Source organism: Apteryx mantelli, chromosome 8 (assembly GCF_036417845.1).
Source record: "Apteryx mantelli isolate bAptMan1 chromosome 8, bAptMan1.hap1, whole genome shotgun sequence".
Lineage (NCBI taxonomy): Eukaryota > Metazoa > Chordata > Aves > Apterygiformes > Apterygidae > Apteryx > Apteryx mantelli.
In genome coordinates, this window is record NC_089985.1 from 8,343,318 (window position 1) to 8,362,123 (window position 18,806).

The following is an 18,806-nucleotide window of genomic DNA, read 5'->3' on the forward strand; positions in this document are numbered from 1 at the left end:
GGTTCATGCAACAGCCCTGGACCACAGACAGGAGAAAAGACAAAAACATACTAAGGCTGGACTTGGAATATACAGGAAGCAAAGAACCAACACCCAGACAAAGATATGCTTCAAGTTCTGTTGTGCAATATTTAAAAAAAAAAAGTATGTCATGTACATAATATAACAAAACAGATACACTGGAAAACCAACAAGTACCAAAACTATACTGCCTTACCTGTGCAATCACCGCTTCTGAAGTGAAGAGGCTCACCTGCCATAGCATGGCAGACAAATTTACAAAAATTTTAATACTCAAAAACCATATAATTTTCACAGAAGATATTACTGAAGCCAAGATCAGCATGATGTTGAAAAGAATAGAGATGGATGCACTCCTGCAGAAAATCCACACTTACACTCTAGGCTTGTAAGATAATTTTTAAAAGATAAGGGATACAAATACATGCATATTCCTAGCAACAAACTAACTATTAATTGCCTGAAGCAATAAGGAAAACTTCCTTATCCAGGTGTATTCAGTAATTGCCATCTGTGGACTTTTTAGGTGTTTTTTCCTACAGCATCCAATACAAGGTACTGCTACATATAGGATACAGGACAGAAGGGAGGGGAACGCTCTAGGAGAGGAATTCTTGTGAATTCACAAGTAAACCAGAATTTCTCTCTTAGGGAACTACATTCCTTAACTTTTAACATTTCTCGCCAATGAGTAACAAATCAAACACAGGGCTGCAAACCAACCCCTGGAGTTGGAGGTTCTGCAGTTCCTCTGCAACGGGCAGCAATCTAACAGCACTGCCAGCGCTTCGGCAGCTCTGGACAACACGGCTTCATGCAGACTGGGTTTGGTCGTGGTAAAAGCTCTTTACTTGCCAGGGACAACCATACCTTTCTGTCTCACGGGAGTGTCATGGGAACAAACACAAGTGATCATGAAGTACTAGGATACTACAGAAACTATTGTGACCACAACTAAAATGCCAATTTATGAATCATATGCAGGCTGGCTCATGACCAAGAGGCTACTTAGGAGTTCTCTGAAAACAGAATTTGCCCTTTAAATAATTTTTCCCTGAGATGATGTATGAATAAATGAAATTCACCCTGACTTTCAGATAAGGGTTTCTGTTGTGCAACTGCCATTTAAAGGGGGGGAGGGAGGGAAGGCAAGAACATCTTTGTTTTTAACTCAAATACCTATGAGAAATGGAGCTACTGAGAGTGAAAAAGGGTTTCAAATTCAGAACAGAACCCAAGTTCAAATTTTAAGCAAAAATATTTGAGAGTTCAAGTTCAAAAGTGAAAACTGAGGCCAACAGAATGACCCAGCTGTCTTGAGTCTGGCAGTAACTTTGTGTGGTTAAATTTTTTCCCAAAGTTCAACAGGCAAATTTGGAAGTCCTATTTCCCAACCCTCTCATTCCAAAGAGGTTTGCAATTCTGCTGTAATACTGGTTTTGAAGTAGATATTTTTTCCTTTGGGATCCTTACAGAAAGCCCCCAAAACAACTGCAGCCTTTGCAGGTCTGCCAAAATGTGACTTGATGAATATTATTAGGGGGGGAAGGGCAAACACAGAAATAATTTACAGCACTTCTCCAGGGAATTTGCTCTTGCAGCCTGCCCTGCTGTCAGGTCATTTCACAGAATGCATACTTAAACCTGGAAAATATATGGAGCATGGTCTCTATTCTCATTTATTTATTCTGGGTCTCAAGAATATTTCTCAAACAGTCAAAGAAAGAGGATTTGAAGTTAACTGTTTCATTGCTTATCTACATGGAGGTGCGTACTCCCACCCAAAGCTAAAATCTAGATTATATTCTAATAATGTTAATAAACCTTTTCCTTTTAAGGGTTCTGATCATTAAAAACTTTTACACTTCCTTAGAGGCCTGGGACAAGATTAAACTCTACCAAATATGCTAAGAATGTATATGGCCCCATACCATGGGAAATTTGCAATGTTTGAGTACAGAGTTACCTCTGGAGATGATGATACACCTGATATCCCAAATAAAGGAAAAGCCTAGAAGAATTTTAGACATTAAAAAATCACAACTTGCATTTTGGACTTACAGAATATTCTCAGTAACCTAATGCACAGAGATCATGCCAAATCTGTCCAAATATGACCTTCTGTGATACTGGTAGAAGAGCTTCATTCGGTGCCTAACAGAGTTCCTAAATGGAGCTACTCATATATGTCATGCTTGGCTGGACTGAAGCCAAAAAGACTGCCAATTGACAAAAGTTTCAAAGTTAATTGTAAATTTTGAGCCGGTAAAATCTGTTTCAGGAGAGAAAAAAAAGGCAACAAGCTTTCTTAGTCTTCTTAATAACACGAGCATTGGATGAATATCAAGTACTGTTTTGTTGTGTTTCCTTGTAGCTAGTTTATAATATTGCTTCATTCTCCACTTAACGCACAAAGGGCAAGGATGAGAATGATGACATGTAATTTTGTACACTATAAATAGCTTTGCTTGGGTTTTTTGGGGCAGAATAATCAAAAATGTTTTTACCAAAACAAGACATTGTTTTGGCAGGGTATTTGGCAGTTATTGTAGCACTTTCCTAATGGACAATTCAGCATTAGCTATTTCTAGCCCCAAAACAGTGCCCATGTTTTAGCATTTATAAAACTTTATACTTTGCACATCATCGACTACACCGATGAAGAGGACAGCAAGTTTTACTTCTGTTGAAGCATGCCTGAGGGATATACCTATAGCTAAAAAGCTGATGCAGAATACTACTATATATCCTGTTCACTTGCACCCAGCCATTGGTGTGCAGGGCTCTTGAAAAAGTAGGATTTCCGATGCAGAACTGAAATCTGCAAATCTGGAGTTTTTATTTGGGACGGCAGACTTTTGGTAAACTCTTTTTCACAGTCCCTTAATCCAGGATTAGTTTTATGTAAGGTCAATGTTTATTAAAGTTACTTCAAAGCCTTTTACATTCTTTAATTGCAACTCGCCCAGCAGTTATTGTGGATGGCTTCCGAAAGCGATTTAGAGTTCTGCCTATGGGATCGCTCACGGCATAGGACCACTGACAGAGCTGCGATTATATAAAGCCCTGCGTCCTTCCCATCCCCTCCCTCCTTGTCCCCCCGAAACCGTGCAAGAATAGCACCTACTGATACCATCACTCGTTGGTATCAGCCTTTGCTCTTAGGCAGACCCCGGGCTGTCTCGCCCCCGGATGAGGAGCCCGCCTGTTATTTGCTCAAGCAAATGTTGAGATGGAGTGGGAAGGAGGAAGAAGTTGCTACTGAAACTCCCCACCTAAAACCCTACTCGGAGTTCAAAGACAAACTAACCATTCAAGCAGAAGCTGGTATTCCTAGAACCAAAAAAGCGTTAAGGAGTTCAGAAAGCAGAGACAGGCTGCTGATAGAATAGTGCATGTCAGCTCTACTTAAGAGTATGGCGTTGCTTAGCGCTTACAAGTTGTTTTCTCTGCTCACATTTGCCTTCCAAAACCAGGAAAAAAAAAATCCTAAAACTTCACTTCTGACAAAGAGCATTTCCCATTGAAGTTTTGCAATGAACTTGTCTGAAAACTATTTATTACAGCTAGTCTTCTGAGGCTGGTGCAAGATTGTTGCTGCTTACTACACTGAAAGGAAATCTAAAATGCCATATTCTCCTTTCCAGGATTGTCTGTGGTGTATATGGCTTCAGTTACTTGCTTATGCAACTTGTGCTTGGTTTTTTTGTTTTTTTTTTTTTTTAATGCGGAAATGTAATAAAATATTTAATCAAAATGGGAACACTAAGTTTCACATAAAATAATTACAAAATTCAGGTCAGAAACTGCACAGTCCCAACAGCTAATTTCTCTGTCATCCAGCCTTACACCTAATTCTGAGAGGATAAATCCTCTGGGAAGTTCTGTTTATTGATCGCTTTCTCACCACTGCCAAAACCTTGTTACATAAAGTAATAATAAGGCCTTCAATCTTTCTAGGCAACAACAACAGAAAGCTGCAATGTATCTCCAATATTTGTCATTGTCCAAATTCTGGGAAGGAAAGAAAGAAAAGGAAGAAAGTGAAGTGATTTTTTTTTTTTAATCAAAAACCTCATCCAGCTATTGTCTATACCAGGAAGCCAAAGGAAAAGATTTACAACATTTATAAACAATTCCAGCTCCCCAAAAAACTAACATGTGATTTCACCTCTCTCCAAAGTAATTTCTCACGCACTATTGAAATTTCATTTCTGTCTAAGAATCACTGGAATTTTCAAAAAAATATTCATTCAAGGCTGTGGATCAACCATCACAAGCAAGCAGATCACCATGACGCGCTTAACTACCATTCGTCAGCAGAGCTGTCAAAACTATTGAAGCAATAACCTCAATCACAAAGCAACTGTGATAACTATGGAAACATGCTAGCCTACAGCTATCTGTCCATATTTTAATTTGCGTGAGGAACATTTCTGTCCTGACCTATTAGCAGTTGTTTGCAAAATGCTCATTTAAAGCTGGTACTGCACACTCTCAGTCAGAGTAGTAGAGCCACAGGACTGCTCCTTATCTGAAAGGCCCCACTCCCGAAAGCCTTCTCACCCAGGCGGAGGGAAGCTGGTGAAGTCCTGTTTAGACAAGGCACCTGTCCTCTCTGAATACAGCAGAATTCAAGAGAATTTACCTCATTAACTTGCTTTTTGTCCAAGTGAAAAACTTGACCAGAGCTTGTTGAGGCAATTTCTTCATAGACCTTGTAACCAATATGTTCCCTGTCATCACAGTCTCCAGTTAGCACAAATACTACCTGTAGTTCAAAAAAATATATATATACACAAAAGCAAGAAAGATTAAGTCAGTTGACACATGGTGTAAACTTTAGCAGGAGAACATTGCAAAGATGGCAGTAAGGAACGACAAAGAAGAATTGTATCACTTGGCATGGATTCCTGTTACTTTGCATGGGTTCATACTACTTTGCATGAAGGACACATATATTGCATTCATTACTGATGGAAAAAGCAATGAAGAAGGGAAACACAAGAAGCACGTCATAGTGATTCTAGTCTTCACAGTGATTCTTCCAGTGATACTCTTCTATCAGTACTTCCATTTCACAGAATAATTCTTATTTCAGAACAATTTTTAAATGTCCACATGACTAGTAAGCTGACCAAGAATACCTATACTGGCAGAAGGGTTCACTCCCACTATTTAATTCACAACATCAGAAAAGGTTCCCTTCATTTGAGTTTTTATTGATGAGATCAGGTAATTTTCTATTTCAAGAAAATCAAAGATAGTTGCTAGAATGGCAGTATCACGATCCCTTCTCTATAGAGAGATTTCGTGGAGTCTCACAGAGAAGAGTTTTATCCTTCAATATTGAGAACACAGTGCATCAAAGACAGAAAATAATTTAGAATGTAAATCTCCGCTGTACCTGCGATTGCTTCTGTTGAATGAGCTGAAGTACTTCATGGGTAAGTCTATAATCTTTGGATCGTGCATCAGTAAATACATAGATGAAAGAACCAGGAAGAGAGATTTCTAGAGCGATCTTAATTGCCCCAATGCTCATCTCTGGACAGTCACCGCCACCCTGTTCACAATTAAAAAAAAAAACAAAACATTTTTCTACAGAAAAAACATACATATCAGCTATATTATTTTCTTTTTTCAAGACAGATACTTTTTCAGCTTCTAATCAATTATTCATTTTGTTTTTCCAAAGCATTGTATGGTTTCCGTAGAGTGCTGTCATGAACTTGCAACAATTCCTCAGAGAAAACAAAGTCAAAGGAGGGAGTTGCAGTTAGCCCTAAACATGGTCGGTGTCCTGGTCACTCTTCTCTCTTCTGGGAGCACGATGCATCATTTCACTCTGGCGCCCGTGACAGCTCCATTTCCTCCACTCACACCCTCCCTTACTGCCTAAGGATTTAATTGCTCCGGCAGTACGCAGCAGTCACAGGAGGTCACGGTCACAGGCGCAGACGGGAAATGATCTCAGCTCTTCTCAGGGAGGACATTTAAATATCGCAGCAGCAAGAGCTTGAACTAGCCGTCCCACAGGGTCGGCCAGGGTAGGGAGCTCAGCAGAGGGGTCGCAGGTGATGTGTTCTCAGTGAGCTGCGTTGCTCAGCAGACAGCTGCTCGGCTGGCCATTTTTCAGGCTATTTAATCAAAATGCTTCCAAGTATGACTTTATTTAACTTTATATGAAAGGGTCAGTTTTTCTTCCTCAATTAAAAAGGAAAATACTGTTTAAATAAAAGTTCACTTTCTTCTTGCATGAATATTAATTTGGCATGTAGAAGATAGGACTTTGCAAAGAACTGAACACGAACAGTAACCTCCCTCCCCTGCAAACGCTAACAAATCTCTGCACAGTCAAGATTAAAAATTATTTCTATGATCAGCATGCCTTCATACATACTGATATACAAATCCCCACAGGCTGGGAAGGAAGAAGAAAAAAAGGGTAATGTAGTTATTGCATCAATTTTTAATTCTTCACATGCAATCAGAAACTACACTGAGGTTAAACGTTCTCACAGAGACCCACACCAGGAAAAACCCTGCCTCCCCCAGTCCCTAAGGGGAGCAGCTGTCCCCAAAGAAGTGTTAATGTCAATAACAATCTTTAATCTATCAGTAACTTTAATCTAATTTCAAAGCAAAAATCTTTCAATAATCTTCTCGTCTATGTTAAAGAATAGGTATTTTGCCATTTTTCTTTTCAGAAGTCAGTCCTTTCTAAATGTGGTCTTACTTTTATGGGAAAAGCAAGTGGTAGTTTCCAGACTGCCTGAAGCTCAAGAGATAATTCCCCCAAATTCCCCCCAAATGGCTTTTGATTCACATGTCAGAACTTCATCCTGGCAATACTTATATATCCTATGGGACAGATCAGTATATCCAAGTTATTTTTTTTCCGCTATTGCAAAGTGAATGTCATCTTCAGCAAAAGACTCTTCTATTCAAAGCTTTAATTGTACACAAAGTTAAGACAACAGCTAATGTCTGCCGTCACCTTCTTAGCAGAGAAAACTCCCTAGTCCCACTTTAAGTCTACCAGACTATTATTTCATGAAATAGTCTAAGTGTTCTATAAGGCAACATCTATTTTTTACGTATAACAGGAAAAATGCTGCTGAGCTAAACAGTCGGTCTGAGAACAAGCGTGAACTTTTTTTTCCTCATAATGTAGAAGGGTTGTTTTCTCAAAAGGCAGCTAGGTACAATAACAAACAAAAATGTATCATTTTATACATACATATGAAAATGCTCCTTTAAATGTTTCCTGCCTTTTTCTCCAAGTTCCAATTAAATTTCGTTATAATTACCTTGTGAAATTTTCAGGAAAAACAGGGGTGAGTAAAGCTCAAAAAGTTTACTTTTCCATTCTGTTTGGACAGATTCAAAAACCAGATTTCTTAGGTCTAAATTTAGTACCAATATATTTATTTAAATGGCACCATATCCACTTAATTTAACAACTAATTCAAAAAAGTGTTACAAATGACGCTACTAAAGACAACTATCATCATTAAATAAGTTGCCACTTTTCCTCTCAGAACTATTCAAGTAAGGCCTTTTCATAACTAATTATGCAAGTATATCAACATCTATACTGTGGGATCATTCAGCACTCAAACCATGTGAATATAGTTAATATTTTTAAATAGAGACAAGATTTAAGTGTATTTCTTATGCAAATAATCCCCTAGTGTGAAAATTATTTAATATTAGAATACACAAAATCTGGTTTACACTACAAAAGACACCAAGAAGCCACTGCCGCCCAAGTATAAGTTAGCATAACACTGTCCATAAGAATGATTCCCAGTAAATTACAGATAAAACATAGGGAAAATTGGATCAATTTATAAGGCGTCAAAGGGACTCTTTCTTTATCACTCTGACTGTAAAAGGGATAGGGCCTAGTTTCTTCAAGGAGATGCAAAGAGACTGGTTTTTACCTGATGTCAAACAGCAATGCACTGTTAGGGCTCAGCAATGACACAGCGATGAACCTATACATACTTTCTTTAGCTTGTAAGGTCATTTAAGTCAGGTCCGTGCACAGAAGACCTCTAAACTCTGTTCATATAGTCTTTATCTCACTGTATCAAAGACCCTAAGAATTTTTTTCTCTCTCTGTTAAATTAGAAAGATTCAGTAACAGGCTTTGCAATCTCTTACGAACAGTGATACTGCAGAACTTTAGCAAGAAGGCTATAAAGTGCAGTTCCCTCCCTGCAGTCCTCAGTGAGGACAAATTCCGCAGTACTCCTTGATAGCTCATTTCCATCTAACAGGTTTTATATATACACCACAGACTCCTTAAAATAGTTTATCACTGACATTAATTTTAGCTTTGTTGATTAATGAGAATACTTGTTCTATAACTTTTCGCAAGATTAATCTAGCTCAACATTTCCCCCAACTCCCCAGCATTCATTCCTGCATATTTCAAACAGCCTTTCTAGGCAAAATCCTAATAAAAGACATGTAGGAAATGTTTGAGTTTTCTGGGAGAACTACTGCAAGATTGTCCTATCTGTCCTGTTCTTGATTTTTTTTTTTTTTTTTAAATCTATACTTTGGCCTTTCACCAACATAATGAACAAATGTAGGTCAATGAATGTCTTAACTTAGCTGAATGATCGTATCTTGAAAGTAATTACAAAGTATGTAATTGATAAGTTGTTTTTTTTTTTAAATACTAAAATTCATTAGACACAGTAACTTTTAAATAACTTGATGGCAAGTGAAGTTTTAAATTTCCAAAAGCTTCATCTGATTTATATACCTTTTCGAAATATTTGCTACTATGCTCTATTATAGCTATTTAAAAAATAAATAAATAAAATCAAGACTAGGAGGACTTTTAATTCCCTACAAAAAAAAAAAAGAAAGAAAAAAGAAAAAGAAAAAGCACATAATGACTGGCACTTTCTGCCTCCTTGAGAAAATACTATTGTTTTCTCTGAACTTCAGTCTTTCTGCCAAATTTTCAGCTACTCATTGCTCTACTCAGACTAGCACTGGCAGCTTCCAAACAACCTTTTATTAAAGGGATTTCACCATATACCAGTTTCTAAAAGATCTGTCCTTTTCAACAGGGGAGTCTGTCCGGCACTACCAACTCAAGCAAGGCTCTCTGCAGGTCAGAAGCATTTTGCTTGATTAACGAAGACAAGACCGACCACCCACAGCTGTGCGTCCGCTGTTCATGAGATTCTTCTCATTGCTTTGCTGAGAAATGGCATCATATTTCCTTTGGATGACAGCAACTCCATTCCAATACTTCTCTTTCCTTCCAGCATCGGATCCAGATCTCATTTACAGTTCATTCTCGCCAAGGGAAACTCTACCAAGGGCGGCGTACTGGTGCGTGAGCAGGGTCAGGCCTCTTGCTAGTTCCAGAGCAGTCACCTGTCCCCTAAGCACAGCTACAGAGGCAATTCACAGGGTCTGGATAAGATGGTGGTTTTGAATCAATACCTGGTAAACCTGATGTTTTTGAATCAATAGCTGCTAGGTAATGCATGGCAGCAAGGAAGTAACCAAGTTGTACTTTCATGGGTCTTACAGTTCTTTTGCACCTGAATTAGTTAGTTTGTAGAGCTGATGAAGGCTTTTCATGGGGAAAAAGGATCCAAAACACAGTAAAACAGTTCCTAAAAAGGCCTGTGAACAAGTGACAGGACTAACTAAAATGCAAAATAAATCTTACCATTACTAGCTAGTCTTTTTGTGTTATTCAATAAGATCAATAAATTGAATCATCATACAATGATGTAAAATATAAATTAAGACGACCAGAGAACAGGAAGATGAACAGTTTGTGCAGACAAGAACAACAGAGAAAGACTGCCTACATCCTGATGATGCACTGTAGTATAAACATCAACAAGAAAGGAAAGATGAGAGGGAGGAACAGGGCTTGTTGCTAGAAGTACATAGAGAAAAATGAGTTACTCACCTGAACATAAAGTTCCCTGAGCTCATATTGAAATTTCTTGGGATCTGTGGTTATCGTCACTGGACCAATTTCTGGGATGAAAAAAGATTGCAAAATATGTAGTAAGAAGAAAACACATGGCTATCAAAAGACAATTCCAAATGAAGTTAATGGTTTCAGATTTGTAAGACCTGGCAATTAAAAAAAAAGAGAGAGACTAGAAAGAGTATTTAAGAGTAAAGAGCTTAGCTTCTCTAACAGCAATTGCCAGAAAGAACTCAAGTGCAATTAATTTTAATCGCAGTGTCTGCCATGTCTTGGTATACCGAGAGCCGACAGGGTATTGTCAAATCCAAGCTGATGGGGCAGTGGGCCGGGGTCCGCGGGCAGCGGCAGTTTCAGAACCGCGCTAGCGGCGCCACGCGGCCTCCCTCTGCCCCTTTAACAACCGGCTTCGCAATTAGCTTCAAATACGGTTCTAACTAGCTGCTTTCCTAAGGCTGCAGTTTCTTGACAGTTTACCTTAATCTAACTTGGCACTTGCGCAGTTCATTCTTTCCCTGTCCTGGACACGTATTCCTCCACTGTCCTTGTGCCAGTAATGGGATTCATCTAGCTCAACAAGCTGCTTTAAGGTGCTAAGCCAAAAGAAAAGTCATCAAGCAAAGGAAAAAATAAGTGACTAGATTTCTGCTAGCTTAATGCCCCAAACCACCTCCTAAAGAAGTCAGGTGAGTACCAGCATACAAGATGGATTACAATTATGCCGTCAGGGTGAAAGCAAAGCATGAAACCATAGCGGTGCCAACTTAGTTCAGCTATAGCTTACACGGAAGTGCTGCCTCAGCAGACCACATCTACTTTCCAAGCTCTATAAAAGTTAATACGTACTTATCATCCATGTAATCTAGACATTTTTCTTTTTTAAGCAGTCCAAAGTTTTACTTCACAGGAGTTTCAACAACAGCCATGACTAAAGTCTACTACAATCACACAAGTTTGCCTGGGGGCTGTATTTATAAATATCTGACTGAGCGTAGGTTTTAATTTGTTTAAAAGTCACCCAAGAGATCATACAACTTCTTTCCCATAATTTTAAACTGTCTTAAGGTTTTTTGTATGGCTTTGATTTGAGACATTTATCTGTAAACATCATCTACTAAACTGTTTAAAATGTTCCACTGTCATCAGAGGAGTCATTAGAAGAATTCACCGTTCTGCCACATACTTCATCCTGCCATTCTCCCTCTCCTATTGCTCCAGCCAGTACCATCCTCCTTGGAGTCTTCTTTAGAGCATACGCCTGTAATGAAGCTATCTCCAAACTGTTTTGCTTAAAAATCTATCCCCTGCCAACCATTGCTCTAACGCATGTAATGCAGGTTTTTATATATCCAGTAAAACCACTAGCTCCATTATTCCCTGTCAGTCCAGGGATTAAACTCTTCAATTCTAAAGCAGTAAATCCTTTGGAAAGGCTTTCTTTCCCTATAAAATAAAAATCGAAGAAGCAATATTGCTCCAGCTAAGTTAAAACAACATAAGCCCTTTGCGTCGGATGCAAGGTCTCCGTTTCTCTGCAGGCAGCAAGGGCGCACTGCAGCAGCGCCCGCAGCAGGATCACGCTAAGGCTCCGGCCGCCCTCTGCTGAGGGCTCAGTAGAGAACACAGTCTTTGAAATGGCACCTAAATTCGCAAGCTGGAAAGGGAGCTTGTGAATGTGTGGTTAGAAAGGGAATACGGCTATTCGGCATCAAGTGCAAAGCCACCTATAGTCAGGAGAGAGCTGAAAACTTCACGGGAGCCCTATAAAGTGCAGACCACCTGAATCAGTTCTGGACTGGAGTGATTTCTGCCGCCTGTGCGACCTGATCCTTTCACAGTTGTATGGTTATTCGCTGTTCTTCCCATCCAAGCCACGGCACCAGCACTCTAGGTGTACATGGTGATGCGACTGACTCACCATCTGAGCGCCCGCTAACTTGTACCAAAACCCAGCATCGGCTGTCTTTCATGTGCTACCGTGCCACCATTCAGCTCACGCGACCTGCTTGCCAAAGGACTGAAGTAGTCTTCACCAAGTTCATTTTCTTTTACTCTCATTATGCTCCACTCAAAGAGCAACCCATGCAAGACTGCTTCATTTTGTGCATTTATAACAGTACACATATAGATGATCAACTCTTAGATCTAATTGCGTATTTACCCACATCCAGAATTGCCCGAAGTCTCAGGAGCTGCATGCATAAATCAAACACACAAGTCACACGTTCCTCAGATCAAGCATGATTAAACAATTCAAAATACAGAATATTCACTGAGAAACTTGATTCTGCAAACAGGCCAAGTACAGCGAAGGAAAAAAAAAAAAGTCTTCTGTTTTTTACTTTACTAGTTCTTCAGGCAAAGACTGACACATGAAATATTCCAACATAATACATAAATTCTTATGCTGAAATACTAGCCCATTTTTGGCACCGATATTGGAATATTTGGGACATGGTTTGTTTTGGAAGTTTTCCCCATTGGTCATTACCCCAAAACTCCTCTCCCCAGTCCTTTAGAACTGATTGTCCAAAAAGTAAAAGAACCTTACACAGAAACAGTAAGACAGCTTGTCTTTATTAGGCTGTACTAAATTCCTGTGTCTTTAAAGTACAACATAAATGTTGATTCTTCCAAACTAACTGTGGTGATTCAAGACTTAATATTGCACATACACATAAAACTGATTATGTATAAAAGGAAACATATTCCCAAGGAATGGTTGCACGTTATTGAGCAAAGCCCAGACTTCCTAAACTGTAAAACCACAAAACTCAACATAACCAATATGGTGTTTGAACTTGTACCTAAGCAACTGAGCAAATACGACAACATCAAGATGAGTACACCAATTCATCCGACAGGGATGAAGAATGCTGATACTTCCCTTCTGGGGCAAGTTGGATAAAAACCTTCTCCTTCATAAACAAACACAAAAGCTCCTAATAAATTGACAAACCGTCCCTTCAAGGCTCTGATGTTTTCCTGGGTCTTTCTGCCGCATCTCCAACGGCTGCAAGTTTATATACAAACTGAGCAGCAAGCACACCGGGAAAGCCACGGGTTACCCAATAACACACACAGTAAGTCCTAATTACTGCTGAGGGCGTTCGCAAGTTTGGCACGCTCTTAATCCTGACCACGTAAGACATCTGCACAAAATATCTGTTTTGGAGAGCTGGATGTTTTAGGAGAAACTAGCAAAGGAATATGGAAGCCATTTACCTACGGTCAACTCAGAACACTGAATTTGTTTATTTGGGGGGGGGGGGGGGGAAGCTTTGAAACTTGGTAGCCTAAGGAATTTCAGCAGAGATGTTAAGTCCTGAAGAGTTCTTTTACCCACAGAATTCCTTCTTCTAATTTGGAGCAAGGACATTTCCCTGATGCAAAACAGTACCCAAGATAAAAATACTGCCTTCAGAAGACCAAATAAACTTCAGAACTAGGACACTACAACTGAAAAAAATCACAACAGTTAGAAAAAATGATATTAAACAACAGTTGATTTAATTATGATTGCTTTTTGCTACATTTCTGTTTTCACTACACAGAACAATGTCATCCAAATTCTACTGATTTACTGGTATAAAGTCAGAGTAATCCAGATTTTGCCAGAGTTACACTTTTGCAATGGAGTAAAAATATAGCCCTTTATGCTCTAAAACTATGCATATTAAAGTATATTTGGCTATTTCTTCATTATGTAGTATGTAGCTCAAGAAATGTATGGTTTCCACCAGCTTATAATATGAAGAACACCTGAAGATCAGACGGTTCTTTAAAAACAACATGAGTGGCAATTATCTCCCACATCCTTTTTCATTTATACAGTGGATTGACAAGTTCAACATGAGATTGCAGACATCCTGCGAAACAAGCATTTGCACTTAGTAAAATGTGCACATTTTACGTGCATTCCTTGGGAAAAAAAAAAAGTATACATCATGAAAACTTTGATATCCTCATGAAAAAAATACTTTCAGAGCCGCAGTATACATAGAATTGCTACATGTTCATCACAAAGCCACATTTACAAAGCAAGCACTGCCTCCACTGGCCACTGTACATTAAGCACCGTGATTCAAGTGAAATAGTATGAGCAAGAATTTCCATGTCAGACTATGCACATGAGTTATTTGTATCTCCAGAATGTCCAATAAGCGTCTTACTTTCACACAATATTGGGAGAATCTTAAGTATTGTGATCACAAAGAAAGCGATACCTGTCTGACAAAGGGGAAGAAGGAGGAAAGATTTCAGAAGACACAAAGGGAAATTAGGAAACCCAGTGAAAGTATCCCGGCATACGGTTCTAACATGGGTCAAGACTTACCTCTGTACATTGGAAAAATCCTAGCCCCTCACTTTATTTCCTACCCCATAGCTGAAAATTCAACAACCACACCAATGAAAGTCAGTTCTGGAAAGGGCTGACATATAAACAGAAGATATCAAGAGCAATGGCAGGAAAGAAATTCCTTATAAATCACTAGCCACATGACTTGGGCATCCAGCACCTCTGAGGTTCAGGCAGGTTCTCACTTACTCTTTCATTCCCACCCCCACAGCCTCTCTGCCCTTTTCAAAAGCTCTAGAGTAAGATTTCACAGCAGGATAATGAGCGCACAGTGCTTCAGTGAACCAGGTATCAGGAAAAATGGTGGTGGGGGGGGGGGGGGAAACTGCTTACAGGGCAAGGTTACATACATTCCTCTCCTGAGGAACACCAGTCTAAGCAGTTCCCATCTTGCCTTTCCATCTGAATGCCATTTCTCAGCTATGGGTAATTTGACCATTTTTGAGATCAAAAGAGTAATACAGATTAAACAAACACAAATAAATATTTACTTTCTTATGGTATATTTTTCTAGCAGATCTGTCTCCCAGTCGGGTTTCCGGCACACCGTCTCAAGCAATTGTACCGCCTCAAGTAGAGAAGTGATAAAGGAGTGGGAATGATTAGCTGTGATAGCCGAGATGCCTTATCAGGACTGCTGCTGGAAGAAACCGGTTTGCAACTACTCTTCGAGGGCTGCTTCCCAGCAGTGCCGAACACTGACCTCCACCTGATTAAAGAAAACAGTGTTCTTTCTCAAACTTCCCTCTCTGTATCCAGCTCATTGTGAGACTCTGCCTACACCTCTTCTGAAGGCCTTTAGAAGTAGCTACCTGCCAGGGATTAAGAAAATAATGATAGAGTTTCTCTTAAACAGCTTTCAGCCAGCTGTCTGTCCTAGGGGCACATAAGCAAGAACCTTTAATTTCCTAACAGCAAATTGGGTCCTACGCATCAGGACTTCACCCAACTACAGACCACTCATGAGCTGCCATTAGAAATGCTTCACTGTGGTATTTCTTGTCTTCTCCAACACCATAGTATGGCATCACAGGTGTGACTAAATAAGAGAAAAATATGTTTAATTGCAAACTCTCAAATTATAGTGAACATTTTTATTCCTCAGACAGCTGGCATAAACATCCTTATTACACAGAATCAGAAGAAACATTGTTTTAAACATTAGTGTGATTAAAAAAACGCTGCTCCTCATTTTTAACTGATTACAAAGCTCTATAGCAGATTACAAAATCCAGGCAGCTGACTCTGAAAGTATAAACTACTAGAGAATTATTACTAACCATCATCTAGGAAAAAACAAACAAAAAACCCCCCAAAACTGTAATAGCCTTCAACTCCGTTCTCTGGAGTTAGACATCCCCACCTCGCATAAAAGGCAACGGGAGGAGCTGTGCTGATCCCTTCATTTCACAGGAAGCAATCTGCACTTTAAAAGCACAAACAAACCTCCCGTGATAAGCACCTAGCTGGATTTTCACAGAAGCACAAGCAGCTGGAGATGCTGCCTATAATCAACGCGAGTCCCCCAAGGCTAATGCAAACCCCACTGGAAAGACCCTCCCTATAAATGCGATGAGCACTGGAGCAAGCCTAGATGCTTAGTACCAGAAACATGTAATAAGCTATTTAAAGTTTCTTCCTACATGATATTCCCTCATGACTCAGTTGCTTTTGGCTTTCAGACTCTAACACGGGTTTAATTATAATAATTTTTTAAAAGCCCAAGAGCTACAGTGAGCAACTTTTACCAGATTCTTAACCAGAGAGAAAAAAAGCCAAACAAAGGCAGCAACCTCACAAGTGTTTTCTTAACTGCATCTGCCTCATGACTTATGACTATTACCTTTAATATGCAAACTTAAGACGACTACTACTGTGAGACCGACTTGAAGGAGTCAGGCTGCCCACAGAGCCTTTTCTCTCGTTGGCTATTCAAATAAACAAACAGGTAGATAGGCCTTGCAAACTGCTGATCGCTCTCCTGCAGCCTAACGTAGCACTATGGAAGCACTACTGAAGCTTGAGCCTAGTCCTGCTTCATGGCAATGGTCCTCACCCTTGTACGTCCGGTTCTTCACCTTCATCTCAGGGCAGCGGCCAAATGTACAGACACTCGGACCGTAAAGATCTAAGAGAGGTTTTACAAACAATGTGCCTTAAAAAATGGCATGTTTGTATTACTATTTTTCATTATTACAACATCTAAGAGCCTTGTTAACTCTTTTTGAAGGAAAATAAAAATTATGACTTTAAAAAGACAAAGAGAAAAAAAGAAAAAGCATATGTATGTTTACAATTCTTGCAAAAGAAAAGCTAGCTTGGAGACCTCCAGTGGTAAAAATCTAGTATTATCCTCTGTCTACTTCAGCCAGCCCCAAATTCAGCTTATGGACCTGCAGTGCAGAGTTTTCTAAAATTTATTAACCACATGCAGTAACAAATAATAAAAAATGGGTGCTAATTTGTCTAGCACAGACAGTAACATCTAGCACACTGTTAACTCTTCCTTCTTAAGAACTATAGCAATAAAACACAACATGTGCAGAACAGCCTCATCCACACAGGGCCTGCTGAAATACATCTAAGTTTCCTACAAATTCTCTCTTAATTGGGTGATGCACAAAAGAGTCTTATAGCTTCTCAAGCCTAGTATGGATGACACTATATCAGACTCACTACGGAATCACAGATAGAAAATTTATTACCTCAGGTTGAAACTGAGGGGAAAAAAGCCCAAATTAAATAGATTTTAAGGCTGATTTTTGTTCCAAGAAAATAACCCACTTAAAAGAACATCCACTCTGGTTCCAGTGGTAGGCAAGAAGATTTTCTCTATTGCTGGTGCACAAATAAAAGACCAAGAGGCCCTGAACCCAGACTCTGTGTGGTTAAAAGAAATCAAAGTAATGCCAGTGGCTATTAAATGTCCCAAATGTAAAAAGACTGACATGAGGCAAGTTTTTTCTTTTATGGGAGCAAATGAACATAGAGAATCCTGGCATTTGCAAGAAATCCACCTTTCTCCTCCTTTCCCTTGGTTCTTTGAATGGCCCTGGAGGTCTGTTCTCACCAGGGGGCCAGCAGACATCATTTCTGAAATGACTTTAGCTGTCTCTATCCAACTCTCAATGGATGACTGCCCAAATTATGAAAAAACACAGCTACAGCTGGCAACTCGGCTGACACTCCCTAAGAGAGGCCAAAGGACTGAAAGAGCCATGGAGGTTATGCAAGTCTCTCTCAACTAGGTGGTCCTCTACACGCAAGCCTTGAGCCATTCCAGTGAAGTAAGTACGTACCAAACTGCTGCTCTTGCCCTTATGCATTCTCTTAGGTGCATAAAGGATTTTGGTTTTAGGCTTGTCAGTCTAGTATTTCCAAGAGTATAAAAGTTGTTTCTTCTCTAATGAGAAAAAGCACCAACAGACACAAGAAAAAGAAATGCATTTGTTTACTCTATACAGCATGCAACTTTCATCTGACTAATTTGCTTCCTTCAGTCTACAGTAAAGGATAAACAACTGATAAGAACTGCAACCACTGCTTCCTTACTGTACAGAGTAGGAGCAACAACAGTCCTTTACTGCAACCGGCCTGTGCTCCCAACTCGCAGCGAGCATCTGAAAGGGTCATCAGGCTGCTTTCTGCTTTTGTTTATTTCCCTTGTTAACAACAATCTCAACTGAGTAAAATTCTGTTCATAATGCTCTTTAAATTCTTTCTCCAGACTGAACTTCAGCTCAGTCCAGGTCTATTTCTGTCTCATCTCTCGGTCTGTGTATTTTGGCAGCAGTCTTTCAACACTTGTAACAGTGCTGGATAAAGAACTTGCATTAAAGAACAAGGCTGGAAGGAATGTAACTACAAGTTTTACAGTGCTGTTTTGTAATTAATAACCTCAGTATTTTCAAATCAAATCAAACAGTATTTAAAATTGAATTTTTAATTCAAAATTTATACTTAGTGTTACATTGCAAAATGAATCTATTTACTGCAACACCTACGACAGACTTACGGGGAGCTACCACCCGAAGGGCTGGCTGCATTGCTAGAGCAGGCATGCAGCAGCCACCCCTGCTCCGGCTGGGAATCGCACAGCTCCGCCATCGGGAGCCTCTCGGCACTGCAAGTTACCACAAGAGCGCCCATACGGCTCCTTCTTCACTGAACTCTGGTTCCCACCATGTCCCCTAAATGCATCTCTGTACCGTACAGGTCCATAGGCTGACTGGCAAAGAAAAGAAAAGAAAAAGAAAAGGTCACAGCTTCTTTTATTTTTCCAGAAGACATGAATTCAACTACAATGTCCAATTAAAAACTTCTGCTTGGAAGATCATATTCACAGATTACTTTCTTCAAAGAGACTTGGAAGATCCTTGGAGAGGGCTACCTTTCTCAAGCCAAGTTAGCTTTTAAATGTGATCATGAGGCATAATCAAAACT

At 39.6% G+C, this 18,806-nt stretch overlaps 1 protein-coding gene across 1 annotated transcript in view; it reads right to left on the reverse strand.

Moving 5' to 3' along the window:
• The window catches only part of HMCN1 (hemicentin 1), a 187,794-nt gene that overhangs the window by 145,397 nt on the left and 23,591 nt on the right, over positions 1-18,806 (reverse strand). The window contains exons 2-4 of the mRNA XM_067300619.1: positions 9,980-10,050; positions 5,429-5,587; positions 4,670-4,792 (exon numbers count right to left, since the gene is read on the reverse strand). Coding sequence (XP_067156720.1) covers positions 4,670-4,792; positions 5,429-5,587; positions 9,980-10,050 — 353 coding nt within the window. The remainder of the gene's footprint in view (positions 1-4,669; positions 4,793-5,428; positions 5,588-9,979; positions 10,051-18,806) is intronic.